We start from the raw sequence: 20,725 nt of genomic DNA on the forward strand, positions 1-20,725 counted from the left end.
ACCTGCAAGACTTCTTTTCAGTGAGGTGAGGAGCATGGAAATAAATCTGTCCCTAGAGATCAGCGGAGGAGTTTGTCTGAGATTTCCTGATCATAGTTGGTTTGATTCTTCAGTACTAGATGCTAATTTACTGGGCCTGGCTAGATTAGACAGCAATCAATGAGAGTTTGAATTTCTTTTTCAGTATACCCAAAGAAATCTATACTGTGGGTTTAACTTTCACAGCTTTTTCACGTAATGTCACCTACAGTACTTGCCATGGATGTGAATGCTAACAGAAACCTTTAAATCTTTCATTTCTAAAATGTTTGTCGTGTTAAATGCTCACGCACAGAAACCGGAAAGCAAAACTTCCCAGGGACTTTAATTTCACAGAACAAATGGAACAAAATCCATGTACTGATATTTCTAGTTTCTCAAGTACCCAACAGCCCCTTTCTGCCCCCAAAACTTGGAATTTTGTGTTTATGACTACGGAAAGGAGAATTTGTTTTTGTTATGTGCAGGTAAAGTAAGCTCTTGGTGCATTATGTAACTTTTAAACTGGATGGGGATTTTGCCATGGAGATAATGAGAGACTTTGTATCTGATGTGCAATTTTTTTGTTTTGTTTTGTTTAGTGGGAGACTTTGATAAGATCTGGCGTGAGCACTGTGAGGATGAGGAAACTCTGTGTGAATATGCTGTGGCAATGAAAAACCTTGCAGATAATCACTGGGCAAAAACTTGTGAAGGGGAAGGCCGAATTGAATGGTGTTGCAGGTAAATAATGTATTTGAAACACACAATTGCACGCTTTTACTTGCAATTATTTATAATGCAAAGCTTAATTGTTTTTTACTTTTTGCCAATATTTGACATTTGTCCTATAGCATATTAATAATTTATTGCTTTCTTAAAGAAATACCTTCTTAGCATTCCAGCTTACTAAGGAAATAGCTTATGAAGTGTTTTTTATTAGGTGATCCTTTTTTTGAACTATTTTCAACAAACTATTTTTTCTCAAATACTGAAGCTGTTTGCAGATAAACCTGTGAAGTATTTTTCCATGCTTCTGAACCTAAGCTGAATAAATGCAAGGAGTGTAACTGAAGTTTAATTTTCAGTGGTTTGGTTTGATTTGTACATATAATAGTTTTTGATGTCTACATGCAGATCTCTGGTGCTTAATTTTCAGTTCTTAATCTCCTGTGACAGATTTTACCCCTGTGAAACTTGTTTTAAATGTGTTTGAAACTCTAAAATTCCTACTAGTCATAAACGTCTAGTTTTTGTTGGGCTGTCTGAATTGTCAAGTCATGAAATGAGGCACTAAACTATTTCAGTCCCTGAGGAAAATAAATAGTAAAAAGAGGAGAGATGTTGGTCATTCAGAATTCCTGTGTACAGTTGGCCTCCAAGACATACCACAGTATCTGTACAGCAGAATAAAACAAAATGCTGCTGAGATTTAAATGGGAAGAGAATGTATCAATGGTCTTGCCATTGGGAAGGGAATGACTTCAGAAAACCAGAGAGTAATCTTGTGTGCCAGTCTGTAGGTCCTGCAGGTGAGTGTTGCAAAGTGCTGAGCAAAGAGCAGTAGATGTGGTATTGCTAAATTTAATTCTCTTGAGCCCATAAAACAAAAAAGAGAAGAGGGAATTGACTGTGAAACAGTTGATCTTGGTGGCAGCTTGAGCTCTTCTGTGGTTCTGGAAATGGAGCAAGTAATAATAAGCTGAGGTTTTTTACCTGGCATAGACTATTAAATATTTGAAAACCATTCCTTTACTTACCAATGTTTTATTCTTTAGCTTAGAAAAAAAAGTCATAGCTAAGTGTTTCTTTCTAGACAGCTTTCTGGACATGTTTTGTGTATCTGTATCCTAATTACATGAGAGGTGTCTCAGTTACAAAGAACTAAACCCAAAAATGGACTGAGCGTTTCAATGGCTTTGTCAGGGATAAATCAAATAGATTTTATTGAGGTTGTAGTAGACTCTCATTTATGCTATTGACTTCGTTTGGTGGGGGTTTGATATTTTGCTGGTTTTGGGTCTTGTTTGGCTTTTTTTGTTTGTTTTGTTCTCTTGTTTGTGTGCTTGTATTGTTTTTTTGTAATTGGCATGGCACTGACTTTCGCTCCTTTGTGATCCCCTGCTGCCTATTTCTGTTTTCCAGGCTTCCTGAGTTGCTAGTTGTTTACTTGTATTTGTGCTGTTCTTTACTTCTGTGGAAATGCTGGTACTTATATTTCTCTTTACTACATTACACTCCTTTGAATCATATTGAATTCTAATAGTCCAATTTCTTGCAGCATCTTCCTCCCACCCTGCCCTGATTTGGCATCACTCTCAGATCATTTATGAGGAAATGAAACTGACTGTTCCACAGTTCAGGTTATCTGTGAAAAAAATAGTTGTACTGGACCCAGGGCATATTCCATGGAACATTGCTTGGTATTTTCTTACAATTTGATTGTCAACTAATATTTGAAACATTTTAAATAGAGCTGTGTGTTACTTTTATTTCAGCTAAGCAGTAAGCCTATAGCTTGTGGCAAGTTTGTCTGTTATCCTGTAGGACAGGATAATGTTTCTTGTGGACAGTGATGACTTATATATGAAGGTTTTGGGGCTCCCACTTGGTTTCTGTTATAGATCACTTACAAAGTAAACATTGAAGTAAATGTCCAGTTTGGGCTTTGCAGCCTGAGCTCATATTAGGAAGAGAATCCACCCACTAAGAGATGCTAAAATGCTTTGTCTTGGTATAAAGCTTCAGATAAAGCACATAGCTTTTTAGTTTGCAAAGTCAAGGGATTGGTAGAAAAGGAGAGAATATTTTTAACTTCTCAGATTATACGGAGGCCTGGATTGCTAAACACCAGAACATATCAGATTGACTTTGTGTTCTGCAATTTTTTGTTCCTTCTCACGGGGCCAAGATGTGTGCCACACAGGTGGCAGGCAGGTCCCATTGCTGTTACTCCGCCTTGTGCCTGCGTACAGAATTGCACACAAGAGAACTTGGCATGAGACTTAGGTGAAAGCTTTTGCTCAATGCTTATTACTATGTTACCATGACAGCAGGAAGGTAGCTGTTTCATATTAGATGAATTTTAATTGGTGAGTGGAGTGCTGAAAATAGATTGGAACCACCCTTGTATGTCTCCTGAAGAAAGAAGAGACTGCGTTTTGTTTTAACTTGAAGGACGATCTTTTCAGTGATCTGAAACTGAGAAGTGTTTTTTCCACTAGTTAAAAGGAAAAAAAAGTACAAAAGACTTTGAGTTTTTATTCTTTCCTTCATTTTCCTTGTATTCTCCTAGGAACTGATAAAATAAATCAGATAGCGTAGAATAACCACTAGAGAAGCTATGCATCCTTCTCAGGATCAAGAATAACAATTTTGTTTTTCTTTCAAAAGCCTTTCTGTTGAAGACACTGTAAAAAATCTGATATTAACTCTTAAACCACATGACATAAAACTTACTGTTTTACTTCTTCATTAGTGTTGATTTAAAGAGCATGTATCCCAACTCCAGAAACTGTAAAAAATGGAAAGCAGTAACTGATAGACTGTGCTGGTGGCCATATGCGGAGTTGTATAGAGCCAATTTTGTTTATTGTTTCAGGAACACATTACAGAACTGTTAGGTGGGGAGAGGGATGGGGGAAGAGGGATTAAAACTTTATCTGCTTTCAGATCCACATTTGTGATCCCCTGAGTGGTGGTGTAAAAAGCCTGGGCAACACTCAACTGTTCCTTCCTTCCTTCCTTCCTTCCTTCCTTCCTTCCTTCCTTCCTTCCTTCCTTCCTTCCTTCCTTCCTTCCTTCCTTCCTTCCTTCCTTCCTTCCTTCCTTCCTTCCTTCCTTCCTTCCTTCCTTCCTTCCTTCCTTCCTTCCTTCCTTCCTTCCTTCCTTCCTTCCTTCCTTCCTTCCTTCCTTCCTTCCTTCCTTCCTTCCTTCCTTCCTTCCTTCCTTCCTTCCTTCCTTCCTTCCTTCCTTCCTTCCTTCCTTCCTTCCTTCCTTCCTTCCTTCCTTCCTTCCTTCCTTCCTTCCTTCCTTCCTTCCTTCCTTCCTTCCTTCCTTCCTTCCTTCCTTCCTTCCTTCCTTCCTTCCTTCCTTCCTTCCTTCCTTCCTTCCTTCCTTCCTTCCTATACATTTAGAAAATTGAAAGCGAGTAGCAAGTGATATTTGCAAATTAACACTTCTGTTTCTCTTTCATTTATTCTACAACACAAAACTTAAACAAAACATATTAGGGTAGTGTTTACCCTGAATAATTGTTGTAACTGTTTGATTTTTGCTGGCATAGATAGGCGGGTGAACCTTTGTACACACAGTGAATGCCAGCCTGTTCTGGTTCTAGTTAGAACAGAATCAGCCAGACCAGCAGCTTTGCTTCTTTCTGTTGCTTTTGCCTCAGTGTTAAGACTTGTGTTGACTTGACTGTTTTTTTACAAGAGCATAAAATAAAATCTTCTCTTCTAATTATCATGACAAAACACTATCTAGACCTGCACTTTTTTAAAAGTCTTTGACTGTTTAATGAGTAAAGAAATACAGTTCTGATGAAATTAATGACAGGTGAGTACAGAACTGTTTGGAAACATTTGCCGAGAATAGATGTGAGAAGCTTATCTTAAAAATGTGATTTACTGAGAAGGATTCTGTCAGAGTGTGTGTCTCTGTATCCATAACTAATTAATACTTTTATTAGCAGTCTGCTGGAGTAAAGTGTATTTATTAAATTTGGAAATGAGACCAAAGAGAGAGGAACTGTCACTCTGAGAGCAGAATTAAAATTATTGCAGTTATAAACTATACTAGACATTATCTACTATATTAAATATAAGCTCTACAAATAAAGGCCAGGGAATAATTGATTGTGTCAGTCTTTCAAAAAACTATTTGGATTCTGAAGCAGGCCACAAACTGAATATGAAGTGGTCATAGAATGCTTTTGCAGTAGAGGCAAATATCATACTTAAGTGTGTTAATGAGATTGCCCACCAGATATGTAAAGTACTACTCTGACTTAATTTAGCATTGCTCTTAGCCAAAATATCACCTTGGCCACTGCATTTAAAAAATAACAAACAGCAGCTCAACTCCAAGAAAGATAAAGAAATTATCAAAAGCCTTTTTTTCCACAAAAGCCTTGGTGTTCTTTTCTAGAAACTGGAGCTGTCTAGTCAAAAGAAGAGAAAGCTAAGTAATCTGATTGTTAGAGGATCTTTGAGAATAACAGATCTCTGCTAGAACTGGAAAGCTGATCCTGTTTAATTGGAAGATTAAATGAACGAGTGTTTGCAAGTCCCTTCCACAATGTTTTGCAGGTTTTTTTGATGATTGCAATTAGATGAGCACTGCAAGGAGAATGGAACTGAGGAAGGTGGAAGAAACAGCAGGAGGGGAACCATTTTAAATGGGAAAGGACAATGTTCAATGTTCACATTTATATGACAGTCTTACCTTTTTGCTGTTAAACACATTGTTTGCTGATGATAGTAAATTGTGAGGAGCTGTTAATTCTCTTGAAGGCAGATAGGCTCTCCAGAGAAACCTCAACAAATTAGAGGGCTGGGCAATCACAAACTATATGAATTTTAACAAACACAGGTGCCAGATTCTGCACCTGGGATGGGGTAACCCTGGATGTAAGGATGGACTGGGGAATGAAATACTGGAAAGCAGCACCGTAAAGGGACCTGGGGCTCCTGGTCGATGGCCAGTTGAATGTTTGATTAACAAAATCATATGCATTCATATTGGCTTTTTCTGTCACGTTCATGTGTCCAACCCAAATGGCAGACAGAGCAGGGGAGTCAACTGGAACAGGTTATTTATCATTTGTTATTTGAAATACGGAAAATAAGTTTCACTGAGGAAATACAAAGATTTGATTTTTTGATTTCTTTTTTAAAGCGAAGACATTAACTTCACACTTCACCCAGAAACCTAACCTGTCTCTCATCTAGGAAACTGAAACAGTTTATACCTGAAATATTTATTTTGCAGTTTGTGTGAACTGTAGCAAGTGTCAGCTCAGATAGCGTTTACGTTGCACAATTCTTCACAAGCAGGTATGTTAATTGTAGAGCTAATATTGTGTCATCACAGGCTGAATGTTTGTCAGTTAAAGATGGAGCTGTGTCAGATTTTAGAATTATAAAATAGATTCCTTAATTTTTGCTTTGTAGATAATTGAGATGCTCTGTTTCTTACTTGAGACAGTTGTTAAATGTAGAGTGTTTTATAACTGCAGACTCAAAACCAGGGTGATCAGTGACGGCTTTAATGGCTGTGAAGTTCAACATCTGGCTGCATCAGCACGTTACCTTGGGGTAAACTACAGAGTGCATTATTTCTGCTAACTACCAGTGCAGTGAGTGCCCATGTGCTTGCTGTTACCCCACAGGAAGTGTGAAGGTCACTTCTACAGGAGGAGTACATAGGCAACTCCTCTGAGAGCTCAGGAGCCAAAAGGGCAACATGTAGTAATCATGCCAGAATGACTGTGACGTCAGAAAAGTGTAAAGGGAAGATAACCCTCAGTGGCTATGAAGTGCAGTGTGATCTGAGCTCTTTTTGTTGGGATTGGGTGGATTTGGCTGGGGTTTCTTGGTACCCTGTGGTACTGCACCAGTATGCAGAGCCTGGGATCTGAATGTGAAGAATTGTATCCATTCTTGGGCCTTCCTGTGGCATTGGCCGGTTGTCCACCAGGGAAAATGAAAAAGTAGGAGATGCTTCTCTTTGTTGTTAACTTGGTAGTGTCTTAAGTGCAAATGAGGAAGGTCTGTTATAAAAAATACGGAATTAAGAGAACTCAGTTGACATGGTTAGGGGTAGAAAGATGGAAGAAACACTCATCTGCATCAGTACCAAGAATGAGGAAGAAATGGCTTCTCAGTGACAAGATGAATTGGCAGTTTACAAGTAGGTGGTTCTCCAGTGCTCATTAAGTGTTAAGCTGGGTAGCATACTAGCTTCTAGGGAATTAAAAGGTTGATAACGTGAATAGTTGAGTAGAAAAAGAAAACATTCTTCCAAGCTTGAGAATTCTCTCATGTCTTACATGTCAGTGCAACACTACTTAAACTGCTGTTGATTCTGGATGTTTTAAGATACATAATGAGAAAAAAAGACTTAGAATAAAAATAGAGACTACGGCGTGCTAACAAAGTGGTGCAGTAGCTGATAAATGGACAAAAAAGATTTTTCTTTTCAAGTTGCATTTCTTTGACTAATTGATACACAGAACTAAATAGTTCTAAATTGATCATATGCTTATAAATAAATAATACAATGTGTAAAATACACTTTAATTAGTATACCAGCAGTAATGCAAGTGGTTTTTTCTGGGGTTCTCATTTGTTTATTGATCTCCTTAAAATCTTTTTCCTGCTAAGTGACTGGCTTGTTATACTTAGTTTTAGAATTGTTGTCTTTCCATATGTGCAGTCTCTAATGGGTGGAGTTGTTATAATTTTGCAGTCTATATGTCTGTAGTATTGCAACCTAGACTGGAGCATCTGTCTTATGAGGAAAGGCAGAGGGATTTGGGCCAGTTCAATCTCAAGAAGAGACAACTGAGAGGGGACCTCATCAATGTCTATCAATATCTGAAGGGAGGGTGTCAGGAGGATGGATCCAGGCTCTGCTTGGTCATGCCAGCCAGTGGGACAAAAGGCAACAGGCAGAAACTGATACACAGAAGTTCTACCTGAAACGGAGGAAGAAGTTCTTTACTCTGCAGGTGACTGAGCGCTGGAACAGACTGCACAGAAAGGTAGAATCTTCCTCACTGAAAATACTCCAGAACCCTCTGGATGCAATCCTGTGCCATGTGCTCTGGGGTGACATGACTTGAGCAGGGAGCTTGGATCAGATGACCCTCTGAGGTCCCTTCTAACCTGACCCATTCTGTGATTAAACAGAATTTCTGACTCAAGGCACTTCTTTCCTACCTATCTTGGGGTAAAGTTATTTCTAAGTGTGCCTGTTTGTGTATGTTTCCATCTAAGAAACTCAGTGCCACTCCAATGACAATTTTTTTGTTGTCCTTCACATCTTATGTGATGAAGAGACTAGGTATATTTGATGCCTAAAATATCACCAAACCTTAGATTAGCCCTGTGTATTCAAGTCTTTGTCAGTATTTGTGATTTAAATGCACCATTTTACCAGTGTGTCCATCCTTTAATCTGTGATGTGAAGTGTCATTAACTTGTTCCTGCTTTGTATAAGATATTATTAAACTACACTTGAATTTATTTTTTTGTGGAATGTTCCTTCAAATCTCTGCAGTTTTGTTAGAGGAAAATGGACTGAATTTCAAGAAAGCATCATAAAAATGAGTTGTTCAGAAAAAATTATTCAAACAAGTATTATTTCTGTTGAAATTTTCGTGCAAATACTTGGATAGCAGATTTAATTAATCTGAATTGTGCAGGGTGAATCCAGCTTTTTAATTTCACAGCAACACTTTTTTTCCAGTTATATTTTGTGGATGAAATTCAGTTATTCTCAAACACAGTGCTTGCTTCTCATACACTAATGCTGACTACTGATTGAAGAACACAAGTGCTGTTTAACTTCTTTTGTAACATTAATTTCTTTAAACTGGCTAATATTTCTGTTCAAGTATGATTAATTATTTTGTTCTAGTGCCTATAAGAAAAATAAGTAAATATGGGAAAAAACTGAAAGCTAAAATAAGTCTTTGACAGTAATACAGCTACTGTCTGCTACTTAAAAAATGTCAGTCAAACTCAATTAAAATGAAAACGTAAGTTTGTGCATAAATCTGGATTAGGTTTCTTTTCCCCTAGTTTATGTGCTAGCAAGAAACACATTTCAAAACCTTGTGTTGACAGGGAGCTAGTTCATAACTCTTTGCACTATAGTGGAGAACTGAGCTGAAGTTTACCTTCTGGTGATGTTCTGACAAGAATTCTGCTGTCTTACTCTAAATGTCTATCCAGATAAAAAAATCTTAAATGTATACTCAGCTGTGAGTTATGGCATAATTTGGGGGGGAAAAAAATCCCACCAACCCACCACTCATACTGTCAGATGTATCACATCTTTTTTTAAAGTTGATTTACCAAATTTAAAATAAAACTCAGATTTGTTTAAAAGCTGACAGCACTTGATCTCTTAACCCTCTGGTGTGTATCTTAGCTGTAGTAGTGACTAACAAGAGCATTCCGTTTTCCTGGGGAATTTTTCTTTTTGTCTTTTCAGTGTATGCCGAGAATATTTTCAGAATGGTGGAAAAAGAAAAGCACTTGAGAAAGATGAAAAAAGAGCACTTCTTGCTTCTAAAAGCACTCCAGCTTTAAATGTTCCTCAGACTCCCAAGATTGAAGATCCTTTGCCAAACTTTGGCTTGACAAATCATGAAGCTGTGACAGAAGAGTAAGTTTTACGTGTTTTGACTTTTTTCCCTCCTTTTTGAGTGTTAAAACTTACCCTAATGTTTTTTTCCCCAGAACATGTTCGATCAGTCTGATCTATTTTTAATAGCTAAGAAAGGCAATTTTCACGTGAATATATACATTTCAAGAGCTGTTTATGTTGTAGTATATTTTGGTGAATGCCATAAAAAATTGCTTGAGAATGACAACTTAGTCATCTTCATTTTAGTGCTAAAGCAATTTCACTTTAGTATGTCATTGGTGTGCAATGCAATTTATATTAAACCTTGAGGTGAAATAAGGGAGATGTTAATTAAGTTAGAATCTAATGGCTGTTCAGCACTGTTGAAAAGTAAATTGCTTATGTAAGTACTAAGTGCCAAATGTAAATATCAGAGTACTTAAAACTTTCTCTTCATAAATAATTGCAGAGAAACTCTTGATTCCAATTACACACTTCAAAAGCAATTTGGAATTACAACCCTTAACTTTTAATGTGCTAGCTTTCTGATGACTGGCTCTGCAGAACTTGTAGTATCCTTGAGGTATTTTCCAAACAACAGTTTTAATTTTGTTTGTGACCTTCACTCAAGCAAGAATTTTATTTTTGGTATCCAAGACTAACTTTATTATTTCTGAAGTCCCACCCTCCATTTCTTTTCCTAAATAGTGTGTCATGTCTGTGACTATTCATGTGTGATGGAAAAAAAATCATATTTTGCAAGTACAGTGAAATAATGAATGCATAATCATAGAATCTATAAAAGTTATACTTATGAATTGTTTCTTATTCTTTATAGATTAGTTCTTAGAACTTCTTGCAGTAGTGTTTTTTCTATTGTGTAAAGAGGTGTTTTCCTTTATTGTAGCATGTCTGCTGGGATCAGCACTTACTTGAAGCTAGGTGAAGGATAAGTTAGGGAAAGAATGACACGTTACTAATGTTATTAGTAGGTGTGTCTGTCCTTAGGAGCTGGTGTCTTCTGTGTCTCTCATGTTTGTTTAAATCAATAGGTTTGATGATCATATTTACTTTAAAGCTTTGTACCAGTGGGAGGCATTGTCAGGATAAAGCATTGGTTCTCTCTTTGCATCTCTTTGATCTCTCTCTTCATACTTGCTGCAGTTAATAGTGGCTGTTGCAGAGCTAACTTCACCTGCTTTCTTTCTACCAGTTGTTTGTAGCCTTCCCTTTTGTTCTAATGTGTACAGAAAGGAGTTAATAGAGAAGTTTTATAAATTATTTTAAAGTATTTGTTAGTATAGTGAGTGCTGATGATTTTTATTTTCATTCTCAGAAGTTTAAAAATATACACACCTCGTAAGACATACCTGGCAAAGGCAAGTTTTATAATATCTACCTTAGTAAGCTACAAATGATAGTAAGTTCTTAGTAACCATATAGACCTTGAACAACAAGGCATAACTGGTCTAAGTTACTGCCCAAAGAAATCAAAATTCCTTTTTTTTTTTATTGATGCCTTACAGAAGAAATTACAGGGTTTATCTGAAAGAAAATGGATTGTGTATTTGTGTATTACACAAAACAGAGATCTCTCCTGAAATGCTTTATCATGTAGCTTCACTGCTTAGTAGTGAAGTCTGAAAGTTGGTACAGGGGATATGGGGAACCTACGCACAGTGTTTAAAGACTGTCGCTCCATTCTGGTCATGTAACACTACAAGAGTGTGGGTTTGTCTATCGGTATGACTAAGCCTGTGACTCTTTGTTTTACTCTGGTAGGTGTGAAGACAATAATTCTGTTCATCCCACATATAATCCTCTCTCAAGTAATTTATAAATATATATAAATAAGGTAGTTTTTGTAAATAGGAAGACAGAATACATCATGGTGATCTTTTCTCTGTACCATAGGTGAAGTGACTGTCCTGGAAATTAGAGGCTTCTGGGATTTGCTGCTTATTTTAATCTGTACAAGTATTTCATTGAACACCTTAAAGGGAACATGTTTAGATCTCTAGAGGCTCTCTCTTTTTCATGTGAAGTCCTCTCTGTACCGTAGTATCCAGTTTCCTCTTGTTATGCTTTCTGTGGTCCCATGTGTCCATTGATTTGGTGTTACCATATTAGACTCTCATATAGAATGTAAGCATACATTTTTGTGTTTGAGTGAGGAGGGATCTGCCCTTAGTGTCTCAATTTGCTAGACAAAGAGATACACTGGTCTGAGAAACCACAAACTACCCTTATGTGGGAAAAGATCTCTGATTTGACTTCCAACCATGTTCGTGATTTATGGCTACTAGGATCTGCCTACACAGTATCCAAATTCCTGTTCCAAGTCTGGAAAAATTGTTGCTTTCATCTTCAGTCTGAAAACTCACTCAGTACTGATTGACTTAGGAGGCAGCTTGGTAATGTTTGCAGCTTTAACTTAAAGGTAATTGTTGCACTCTTTGCCTTGGTCATGGTGGTATTTTGAGAGAAGTGTGCCCTGGATATCTTCTGTTCTGTGTAAAAGCAAAATGTTTAAATTTGCCATTATTTTGCCAAATGCAACAAGACATTTTATCTTGCTTTTCCAACATCCTCTCTCTGGTAGGCTACTGGGAGTCTAGAAGGAGCCCAGAGAGCCCAGATCTCTTACTGCTGCTTAGAGGCTTTTCTTTCCTTTCTGCTTTGTTGTTGCTATGAGTATGGCCATGGCTTGGTTTTACTGCATTGGCCCTGCACCTCTGTTTCTGAAAGTTTTTTGCAGTTATCTGTCTCTCCAGGGCTGAGCCTTTCCCAGAAACATGACAAGTTACATTTTGGAGATGCCAGTTGGTTTTGGCTACAGAAACTTGAAGCAAAAAACATTTTATTTTTGGAATGTTATTAGCATTCTCATCTTTGTGAAGTCCCTGTGAAAGCTGTGACTTTGTTTGCCTCTGTTAATGGATTTTGGATATTCAAGATGCTACAAATCATCATGGATTTTTTTTAGATTGCAGCCCTGTAAATGATGCAGTTTATGTAGTTGTTCTCTGTTTCCCTTTTCAACTCATGAAACTTTAATTCTGGTGTCTAGTGTGTCTTCAAAATCAGTAAATACTACAAAAAGTTAAGTGAGAAACACAAAACATTATGAGAGTCTGTCTAGTAGACACACAATTTGCCATTTTATTTACTTGCTACAAGTGCAAAAGTGCATAGTTATTGCACCTTCTCTGACCAAAACTCTTCCACTTGAGGACCACCTGCTTTTATTGATGGATCTTGGTTCTTTAGGTAACTCAGCAATTGAAGTAAGGCATTCACTTCTATTAGTCACTACTGTGGTGTTCTCTGAGAATCTTTTGTATTAGTTACCTGAAATTGTAACTCAATACAGCTTTAAAAGTTACATTTGATAAAACCTAATTCTTGCTACTTCTTAGGTTCCTTCACTCCTTGGGAAAGATCAGATTACTTGATGTTGGTAGCTGCTTTAATCCATTTCTGAAGTTTGAAGAATTTCTGACAGTTGGCATAGACATTGTTCCAGCTGTTGAGGTATGTAATGTTTGCTGTATTTAGTATAAACTTGATCCTCAAATTTGTGGAATGCCTCAAAATAACTGTAAAAGAGTATGTTTAATACTTACATGCCTTTTAAATATTTGCTTTAGTAGGAACTAAACACTACATCCTTTTCCATGAACAGGCTCTAAAGTCCTAGTTGTATTTTCTTTTAAAAATACAAATTTTTCCCAGAGCCATGCCTTTATAATGGCATTATTAATCTTTAAATTCTTGAAAATTTTAGTAGCCATCTTTTAACCGTATTTCATATGACTCCTTGCATCTTAAAAGGTAAAAATAACAATTAAGTAGGCTTGTGCTTAGGCAAGAGCTTCTCAGAAGCTGCATTCACTGACAGAAGGAAATGATCAGTGACTGTATTTGGTGAGTTTTTCTGGGGAGATTTAGTATTCAGAAGTGCACTATAAGGGAGCATTTATATTTATTGCTAGAAATATTTTTGAGCTAGAAATATTTTCCAAAATCCAGAAGACAAATTTATCAGCATATTTGGGGTAAATTACTTCATTTAAGTGTTTGACTATACACACCTTGACTACTTACAGTTAAAAATCAGGCTCTATTAAAATCTGTGGCTGAAGGTAACCCTCTTTAGAAGTGGAGAGGTGAAAATAAATGTACAGGTGAAAAAATACAGTTAACTGGAAAATAACATTCTCTTATTTGCTGCAGTGTGATTTACATGCTAAATACCTGGTAGTTTGTTGTTGTTACCATGTTTAGTCCATTAACACCTCATTTGTATTTTTGCATACAGGCTGAGAGATATTGAAAGATATTCTTTAAAAATTTGAGCCTGATAAATTGCTTTCAAAAGCAATTCAATGTTAGTTATGTCTAAAACACAAACTTTGAGTAGATTTTGTCTTGCCTAATTTGAAACATAGGCATCATGATTACTTTCCATGACTTTGGAGGCTGTAGGACTGTGTAGGGCTGTTGGGCATGACACAGGAGGTAAAAAAGACACATGCCACTGAAATGGGAGCCTGTGGCATTTAAAATGGTAATACATGGCAAGTGAATTTCTAGCTATGATACATAGATCCTCAGTGTCTACAGCTCAGGTTCTAAGTTCTAATTACAGTCAGTGAAGATCTATTAGAAATAGTCAAACCTAAATATCTGCTGTTCTTTGATGGTGAGGTGAATTGGGCCACTATGTATTGACTAATTCTCCAGTGACTATAATGGCAGCCTAGGTACCTAACATCATATGAGTTGAACCTAAACATTAATTTTTGAGTATGCCTAGTTAATATTTTTCTGTCTACTAGTCTGTTGTTCTGCTCTCCTAAGAAAGCTACATGTCTTCTCATGAAAATCAATTTAAATGTGCAGTGACCAAAACCTTTATTGGGAAAAGTCCTGAAAAAGTAACTTCTGTGATTTGATGGAGGAACATATGCAATTTCTGTGTACTAACCAGTTCTTTAGATTCTCTCCCAGCAGAAGGGAACAATAAGATTATTGATTTCTGGTCATCTGACATGGTTAGTACCATAGCTTCATGGTAGGAGCTCCCAGAGTGCTAATGTACAAGTGGTGACACACATGCTTACTCTGGGCCTGTCTCAGGCTCACCAACATCTTTGATTATCTTGGATGCTTTGGTTTGTTCAGGGCACCTTAAAGGCTGGCTAGCAAGTGTTCTTGGAGGGACAGGGAGTACAGTTTGAGCAGTCAAATGCATCTGCTAGAATAAGCTTAGTCCTACCTCCAGAACAGAATTAATGAGCCCTGATGTACTGAAGATGACTCTTCTTTGAGCTGCATCAGCACCATAACCTTCTGAACAAATTTATCTCTTAAGGCCAGAAGTTGCCTGGGCTGATTTAAGGTTTTTGGAATAACAACCAGAGGTTAATTATGGTAGTTAATGTCATCTCCTGACTTGAAAAAATTATTTTGAGAAGTTGTGGTAAAAGCTGAAAAGAAAATAAACTGATAAAAATTTCCGATTTAGCAGATTTCTTAGGTAAGACCCCAAAGGACCTTTTAAAACAAATTGAAGCACAGAGGCTTCTTACAAAGCCAGTTTCTTAAATAATGTTGATCAGAGGGTTAAATAGTTCTTTCCTTAATAAAAAAGTATCATCCACCTTCATATAGAAATGCTTTGGATATAGACTAAGTAGCTGAGTAATACTTCAACTAATTTGGAGGTATAAGAAGCATATTATTGTGGAAATACAAGGAAAGGAACTGAAATGTTAGTTATGTAACTAAAGGATAAATGTCTTCAAAATTTTTTTGAATATGGAAATATATTTCCATTGATGGTTTTGGGTTTTGAGAGAGAGGGAGAATGCTTACCAAGAAAAGATTAATATTTTCTTTAGTTAAGCAGCATGCACTCACTTCCTGGTGTTCTGGGGTAAAGTACACTGAGGGAAACGTGCATTATTAGATGGCAGGAGGATGGAAGCTGAGACTGGGGTGTGCAGCAGATGCTGTCTTGGAGTAAATATAGTCTGAGACCAAAAAAAAAACAAAAAAAGGAAAAAAGAGGTGGAAGGGTACTGAAGTTAAAAATTAGAATATATATATCGATACTTGAGGGTCCCTTCCAACTCAGAATATTGTGTGAAATATCTGTGCAAATTATCCACATAAGTAGGTTTGTATTCTTAAATGTCAGTAGATGCACTGATAACTGTTCTTTTAGTGTCTGTGAGGACTTAAACATTAGTTCAAGACTTGGTATATCAAAAGTTCAGTCGCAGATTCCAGTTTAACAGCATTTTTGTCCTAAGTTGATTACAGATTCCACTTGAAACATACCTTAGTCCTGAAATTGTCTTTAACATTATTTCTGCATTACTAATTTGTGTTTCTCCTCTACTCAGAAATATTTGCAGCCTAAGTTGGTTTTTTTCAACTGTATATGTGTGACCATTAACTTTTTAACTCTTTAAGTAAAGTTAGTAAAGTTTACTCTTGAGTAAAGTTAGCACATCACTCTAAGTTTTAAGGGAATAATTTATTTTTCTGTGGATTTTGGTTGTATTTGCTCTTTAAACTAACCTTGATATCTGGTTTTCTGTTTTTGTCACTCCACCAGAGCGTATACAAATGTGACTTCCTAAATCTTCAAATTCAGCAACCTCTTCAACTGGCACAAGATGCTATAGATGCCTTTCTTAAGCAACTGAAAAATCCCATTGATTCTCTACCTGGAGAACTGTTCCATGTTGTCGTTTTCTCTCTCCTTCTTTCTTACTTTCCATCACCCTATCAACGATGGATATGCTGCAAGAAGGCACATGAACTTCTGGTATTAAATGGCTTATTGCTTGTAATAACTCCTGATTCATCTCATCAGAATCGCCGGGCCATGATGATGAAAAGCTGGAAAATTGCCATAGAGTCCTTGGGTTTTAAACGCTTCAAGTATTCCAAGTTTTCTCACATGCACCTGATGGCATTTAGGAAAACTTCCCTTCAAACAACAAGTGACTTAGTTAGCAGGAACTACCCAGGGATGTTGTATATCCCACAGGATTTCAACAGTATAGAGGATGAGGAGTATTCCAGCACTGCCTGCTACGTTCGGTCAGACACAGAAGATGAACAGCTAGCTTATGGTTTTATGGAGCTGCCTGATGCTCCCTATGACTCAGACTCTGGAGAAAGCCAGTCTAGTTCTATTCCTTTCTATGAGCTAGAAGATCCTATATTGCTTCTGAGTTAATGTGGTCGTTGAAATGCCCTTTCAGTCAAACTTCTTGCTTAACTAATTTTGCTATACTAACGTGGGCTCAACACAGAAAAAATGGTTTGCATAAAGAAAATGCAAAGGTTTACAGAGTTTGCTATTTTTTTCTACTTTTGAATTTTAAAATTTATTCTTGTATGAAAGTAAAAAAATACAAGTTTTATGCAAATGACTCATGTCATAGCATAAATTGCTGTTACTTTCTTTAGATTTGTATCACTATTTTTTTTTTTCCAGAAAGGTACCATTCTTTTCTTTAGTGCTGTGAAGTGTGAATTCTATTTAATTTGTTAAATGTTGTTTCAGTATTTTAACTCAATGTGGTTGAGCTTAAGGCACTGGAGTTGGTGGGCTTCTGAGAAGTATACGTAGGAAGAAATAATTTGCACTTTAATTAAATGTGCAGATAGGTTAAGACACTTGGTTGCAAATGTCCTTTCTTAATTATGGAACAAAACTTTTTTTCTTCCAAAATTTGTTTCACTCTGGTTAAGCCTGGGCTGGAGAAACAATAATGCTTGCACATTTGACTTATGTTTATTGCAGCCCTTGTGACGTGACACCAAAACACTGGAATGTATTCATCCATAGTTCTACATACTGTGTAATTTCATTGCATAAATAGCAATTTCTGAAGAGGTTTTTCCTCCAGAGGAGTATGGTACGTCTAGACAATTATGTTTCACTCCAAAGCTGGAATATGTTTTGCAGTTTTATGAGTATACAAGCACTAATGTATATCAGTATTTGCCCAACTATGGTGTTCTGTATTCTTTTCCAACTGTGTTTTTGAGGGGACAGAGTGGGTTTTGTCATTTTTTAAAAGTAAATTATTTATGCATTTTAAAAAGAAACAGCTTTTTCATGAATTGTCCTTATTTGTAGACCTAAGTTAGCCAGTGACTACAAACTGATTTTGTAAGAAGGAACATAACTCTACAAGTTCTTCAAGGATACACGTATTTGCATAAAGCCATGTAATTCAGACCACACACGTGAATTTAACACATGCTTTTTGTTTGCTTATTAGGACCCAACTGACTTCTGTTCAGTTAAATAAAAACTCCATAGCTGACTGAAAACTGGTCTGCACTGTAAGGAGATTAAACATCTATTTTTACATCTATTAAGTTTTTAACTTGTGTAATGAACCTGTGAGTTTTTGCAGGAAAAATAAATTCTGTTCAATGGTTAAAAAAAGAGGATTCATTATTAGTTTAGCTTAGGTTTTCCTCCATTTAAAAATAATGGCCAGAATTTTCAGATTTGGATATTAGGCTCTTAAATCTATATGTAAGTGCCTAATAGTAAATGATTAGAACTAGGTGCCAGATCATGATTTATTTCAGACTTCTGAAAATTGGTAAAAAAATACTAATACAGTTTCACAGGTTATTGTCATCTTACAAGATGAAATATCTTACATTACACTGCCACCTTGTATTTATAATATGAAAGTTGCTAGATAAATTGAAGTTGTAGTGTGGGTTTTACAGTGCTTGCTACAAAAATGAAACTTACTCCTTCCATTGAAGTTTTGCACTGAATGTGTCACAGTTTGTCCTACCTGTTTTTCTTTTATAGTATTTCCTACATAGAGTAATCACATTGGTCCAGCTTACACTCAGATGTGATCTGGACTGTGGTGCTGTATTCTTTGACATAAGCTTTTTGTCTCTTCTTAACTTTAAAGCATTCCCAAATTCCTAATTCAAATTTATTATTCAATCTGAATTATAGGGTTATACAAACCAAACAATTATACTGTGATGTGTAAAAAGAAAAAAAGAATTAAGGTTAGATGTACAAGAGTCATGGTTCACTTGCTGATTTTTGTTACAGAGAGTACTTCTCTAATGAAATACACAATAGCTTCAAAATTGGCTTTTAGTCAGTATTTTCATTAAAATGTTTGTCATTGAAAGCCTTTCTTCCCAATTAACCACTGGTTCCAGCAGTGCTCATGTTAAAATATTGCTGCTGTAAATTCAGCTCTTTATGGGAGGTTAATAAGTGCATTCTTCAAAGTATACATAATATTTTAACTGATACTCTATTTAGAAACAGTACACCATCAAACATACATTGGCATTGATTACTGTAAATTGGTTTGTGATTCATACACCAAGAAGTGCAATTCAGATCAAGATTTACCCCCCAAAATAGCTTAAATACTAAGGTTTAACATTTAATCCTTTTTGGGAGGTTGGTGACAACACTGTGGTTTAGGGACCTGAGATTCGTAACAGCTTGGTTTTCTTGTTGATCATTCTGAATGCCCAAAGTGGGTTTATTGGTTATTTGGTTTTGTGGGTTTTGGGTTTTTTTCTTTTTTGGTTTGGTTTGTATTGTTTTTTTTTCACAAGGGACAGTAGATTGTGGTGAAGGAGGAAAGTGTGATTTATATAAATACCTACATTTCCCTTAATAATAAAGTGGTGATATCAGGAGTTGTTGTATATTTGGCTTTGGTGCAAGAATATTATTTCTAGGTTATGAAATATTTGAAAATTATGACTGTGCAAGGTGCTGGAGAAGAAAAGGAAGAAAACGTGTTGGCATCTCTGTTGTCTTTTATGTCACTACTTTTGTGAACAAAGCACATTTATTAAAAAAAATTTGAAAAACCGAAAGTATTTTTTAAAATTCTTGGGGATTCAGCTGTTGTCTTTTTCTCTTGCTGTGCAATCTGTTTATGCTGAAATCCAGTGAAATCAATGCAAAGCTATTTTCTTTATTTTCAAGGAGATAGTTGTCTTGGGTTTAATTTATAACCCCTAAGGATGTTGAATTTGGTATTTCAGTTTCACCTTCTACATCTCAGTGGTGGTCTTTGCTTTTCAGAAGGGTTTTTTAACTTCCTCCAGTTGATTCTGTTACCATGCTGCTTTCCCTGCCCACTTAGATGTGACCATTTTCTAAGCACTCCCTCTCATCTATCTCTAGATGTTAATTTCTTTTCTATCTCACTGAAATACTTTTACAGCTCCCATTTTATGTTGCCCCTTTAATATCATTATTGTACTTTTCTACATTGTGATTCTGAATACTGGAGGTGTTGGGAAAAGGATGGCAGTGGGAAAAGAAATCCAAAGAACCTGAAAATTCAGGGCTCCTGCTCAGATACAAGTTCTAGGAAGACTGGATTTCAGCAGAACTGAAGTGTGTCCCTAGCACTACACAGCGTACCTGGTACATTCTGATCTCTTAAGTGAGAGGGAAGATGACTAAATAGCATTTCACACATGGGCTCAGTGTTGCTTCCTGCACATCCTTTCTGCCTCATTCTGTTTCAGGAAGGCTGCCTGAGTGGCTTTACAAGTGTGATCATTCTAAGGCTTTTTAATCATACCTCCATGATTAGGGTCAGCAGCAGGTTTTCTGCTCATTTTTCCTTCTCTTTCTGTTTCCCTCAATTGTTTTCAACCTGTAGAAGAGTAAGTTGTCTTTTTAGAAAGGGTTCATTTCACCAACTTGCCCAGAAACTTAGTTGGGTTATTTTACCCTCCAAGTAAAACGTTCAAGAAGTTTCCATAGTTGCTTGAGGAGTATAACAAGACAATGGTTGGATCAATACAGTACCAATTAAGTGTTGTCCATAGTGCTGGTAAAGCATCTGAACCATGTGACCCTCACTAGGTAACTGAGATTTCAGATCTCAGGAATATTTATTTATTAAAGGAAAACCTCTTAGCTTGTGGATTGTTTTTGTTTTGTTGGGCTTTTGTTTGTTTCTTTGGGGGGGTTCATTGCTTTGTTTGTTGTTTTTAACCCGTGTAACTTTTAGGCCTTAGGGCCAGTTTTATCTAATATTTCAAGAGGTGTAATGATTTGGGGGATGTCTGAGCTTCTTATTGTGACTGAATAATTGAGTCAGGAACCACAGAGGGTCAAGCTTAGATGTTTAGGCTGCTCTAGTGCTTCTTGACTAGGGGCAGAAGGTGCTGGTTGTGATGGAGCATTGCAGGAACAGAGGCTTTCTCCGCAGCAGCCCAGCCCACCTGCAGTTCAGAGAGTGCCTGAGCAGCACTTGTCATCCAAACTCCTCGCGTTTTGTCTCTCTCGGCC

General features: G+C 36.7%; 1 protein-coding gene across 1 annotated transcript in view; it reads left to right on the forward strand.

Moving 5' to 3' along the window:
• Positions 1 to 19,305, forward strand: part of BMT2 (base methyltransferase of 25S rRNA 2 homolog) — a 30,981-nt gene extending 11,676 nt beyond the window's left edge. Inside the window, exons 2-5 of the mRNA XM_036401115.2 lie at positions 621 to 762; positions 9,241 to 9,414; positions 12,795 to 12,909; positions 16,004 to 19,305. Coding sequence (XP_036257008.1) covers positions 621 to 762; positions 9,241 to 9,414; positions 12,795 to 12,909; positions 16,004 to 16,633 — 1,061 coding nt within the window. The 3' untranslated portion in view covers positions 16,634 to 19,305. The remainder of the gene's footprint in view (positions 1 to 620; positions 763 to 9,240; positions 9,415 to 12,794; positions 12,910 to 16,003) is intronic.
• The last annotated feature ends 1,420 nt before the right edge of the window (positions 19,306 to 20,725 follow it).

Source organism: Molothrus ater, chromosome 5, assembly GCF_012460135.2.
Source record: "Molothrus ater isolate BHLD 08-10-18 breed brown headed cowbird chromosome 5, BPBGC_Mater_1.1, whole genome shotgun sequence".
In the NCBI taxonomy this organism is placed as follows: domain Eukaryota; kingdom Metazoa; phylum Chordata; class Aves; order Passeriformes; family Icteridae; genus Molothrus; species Molothrus ater.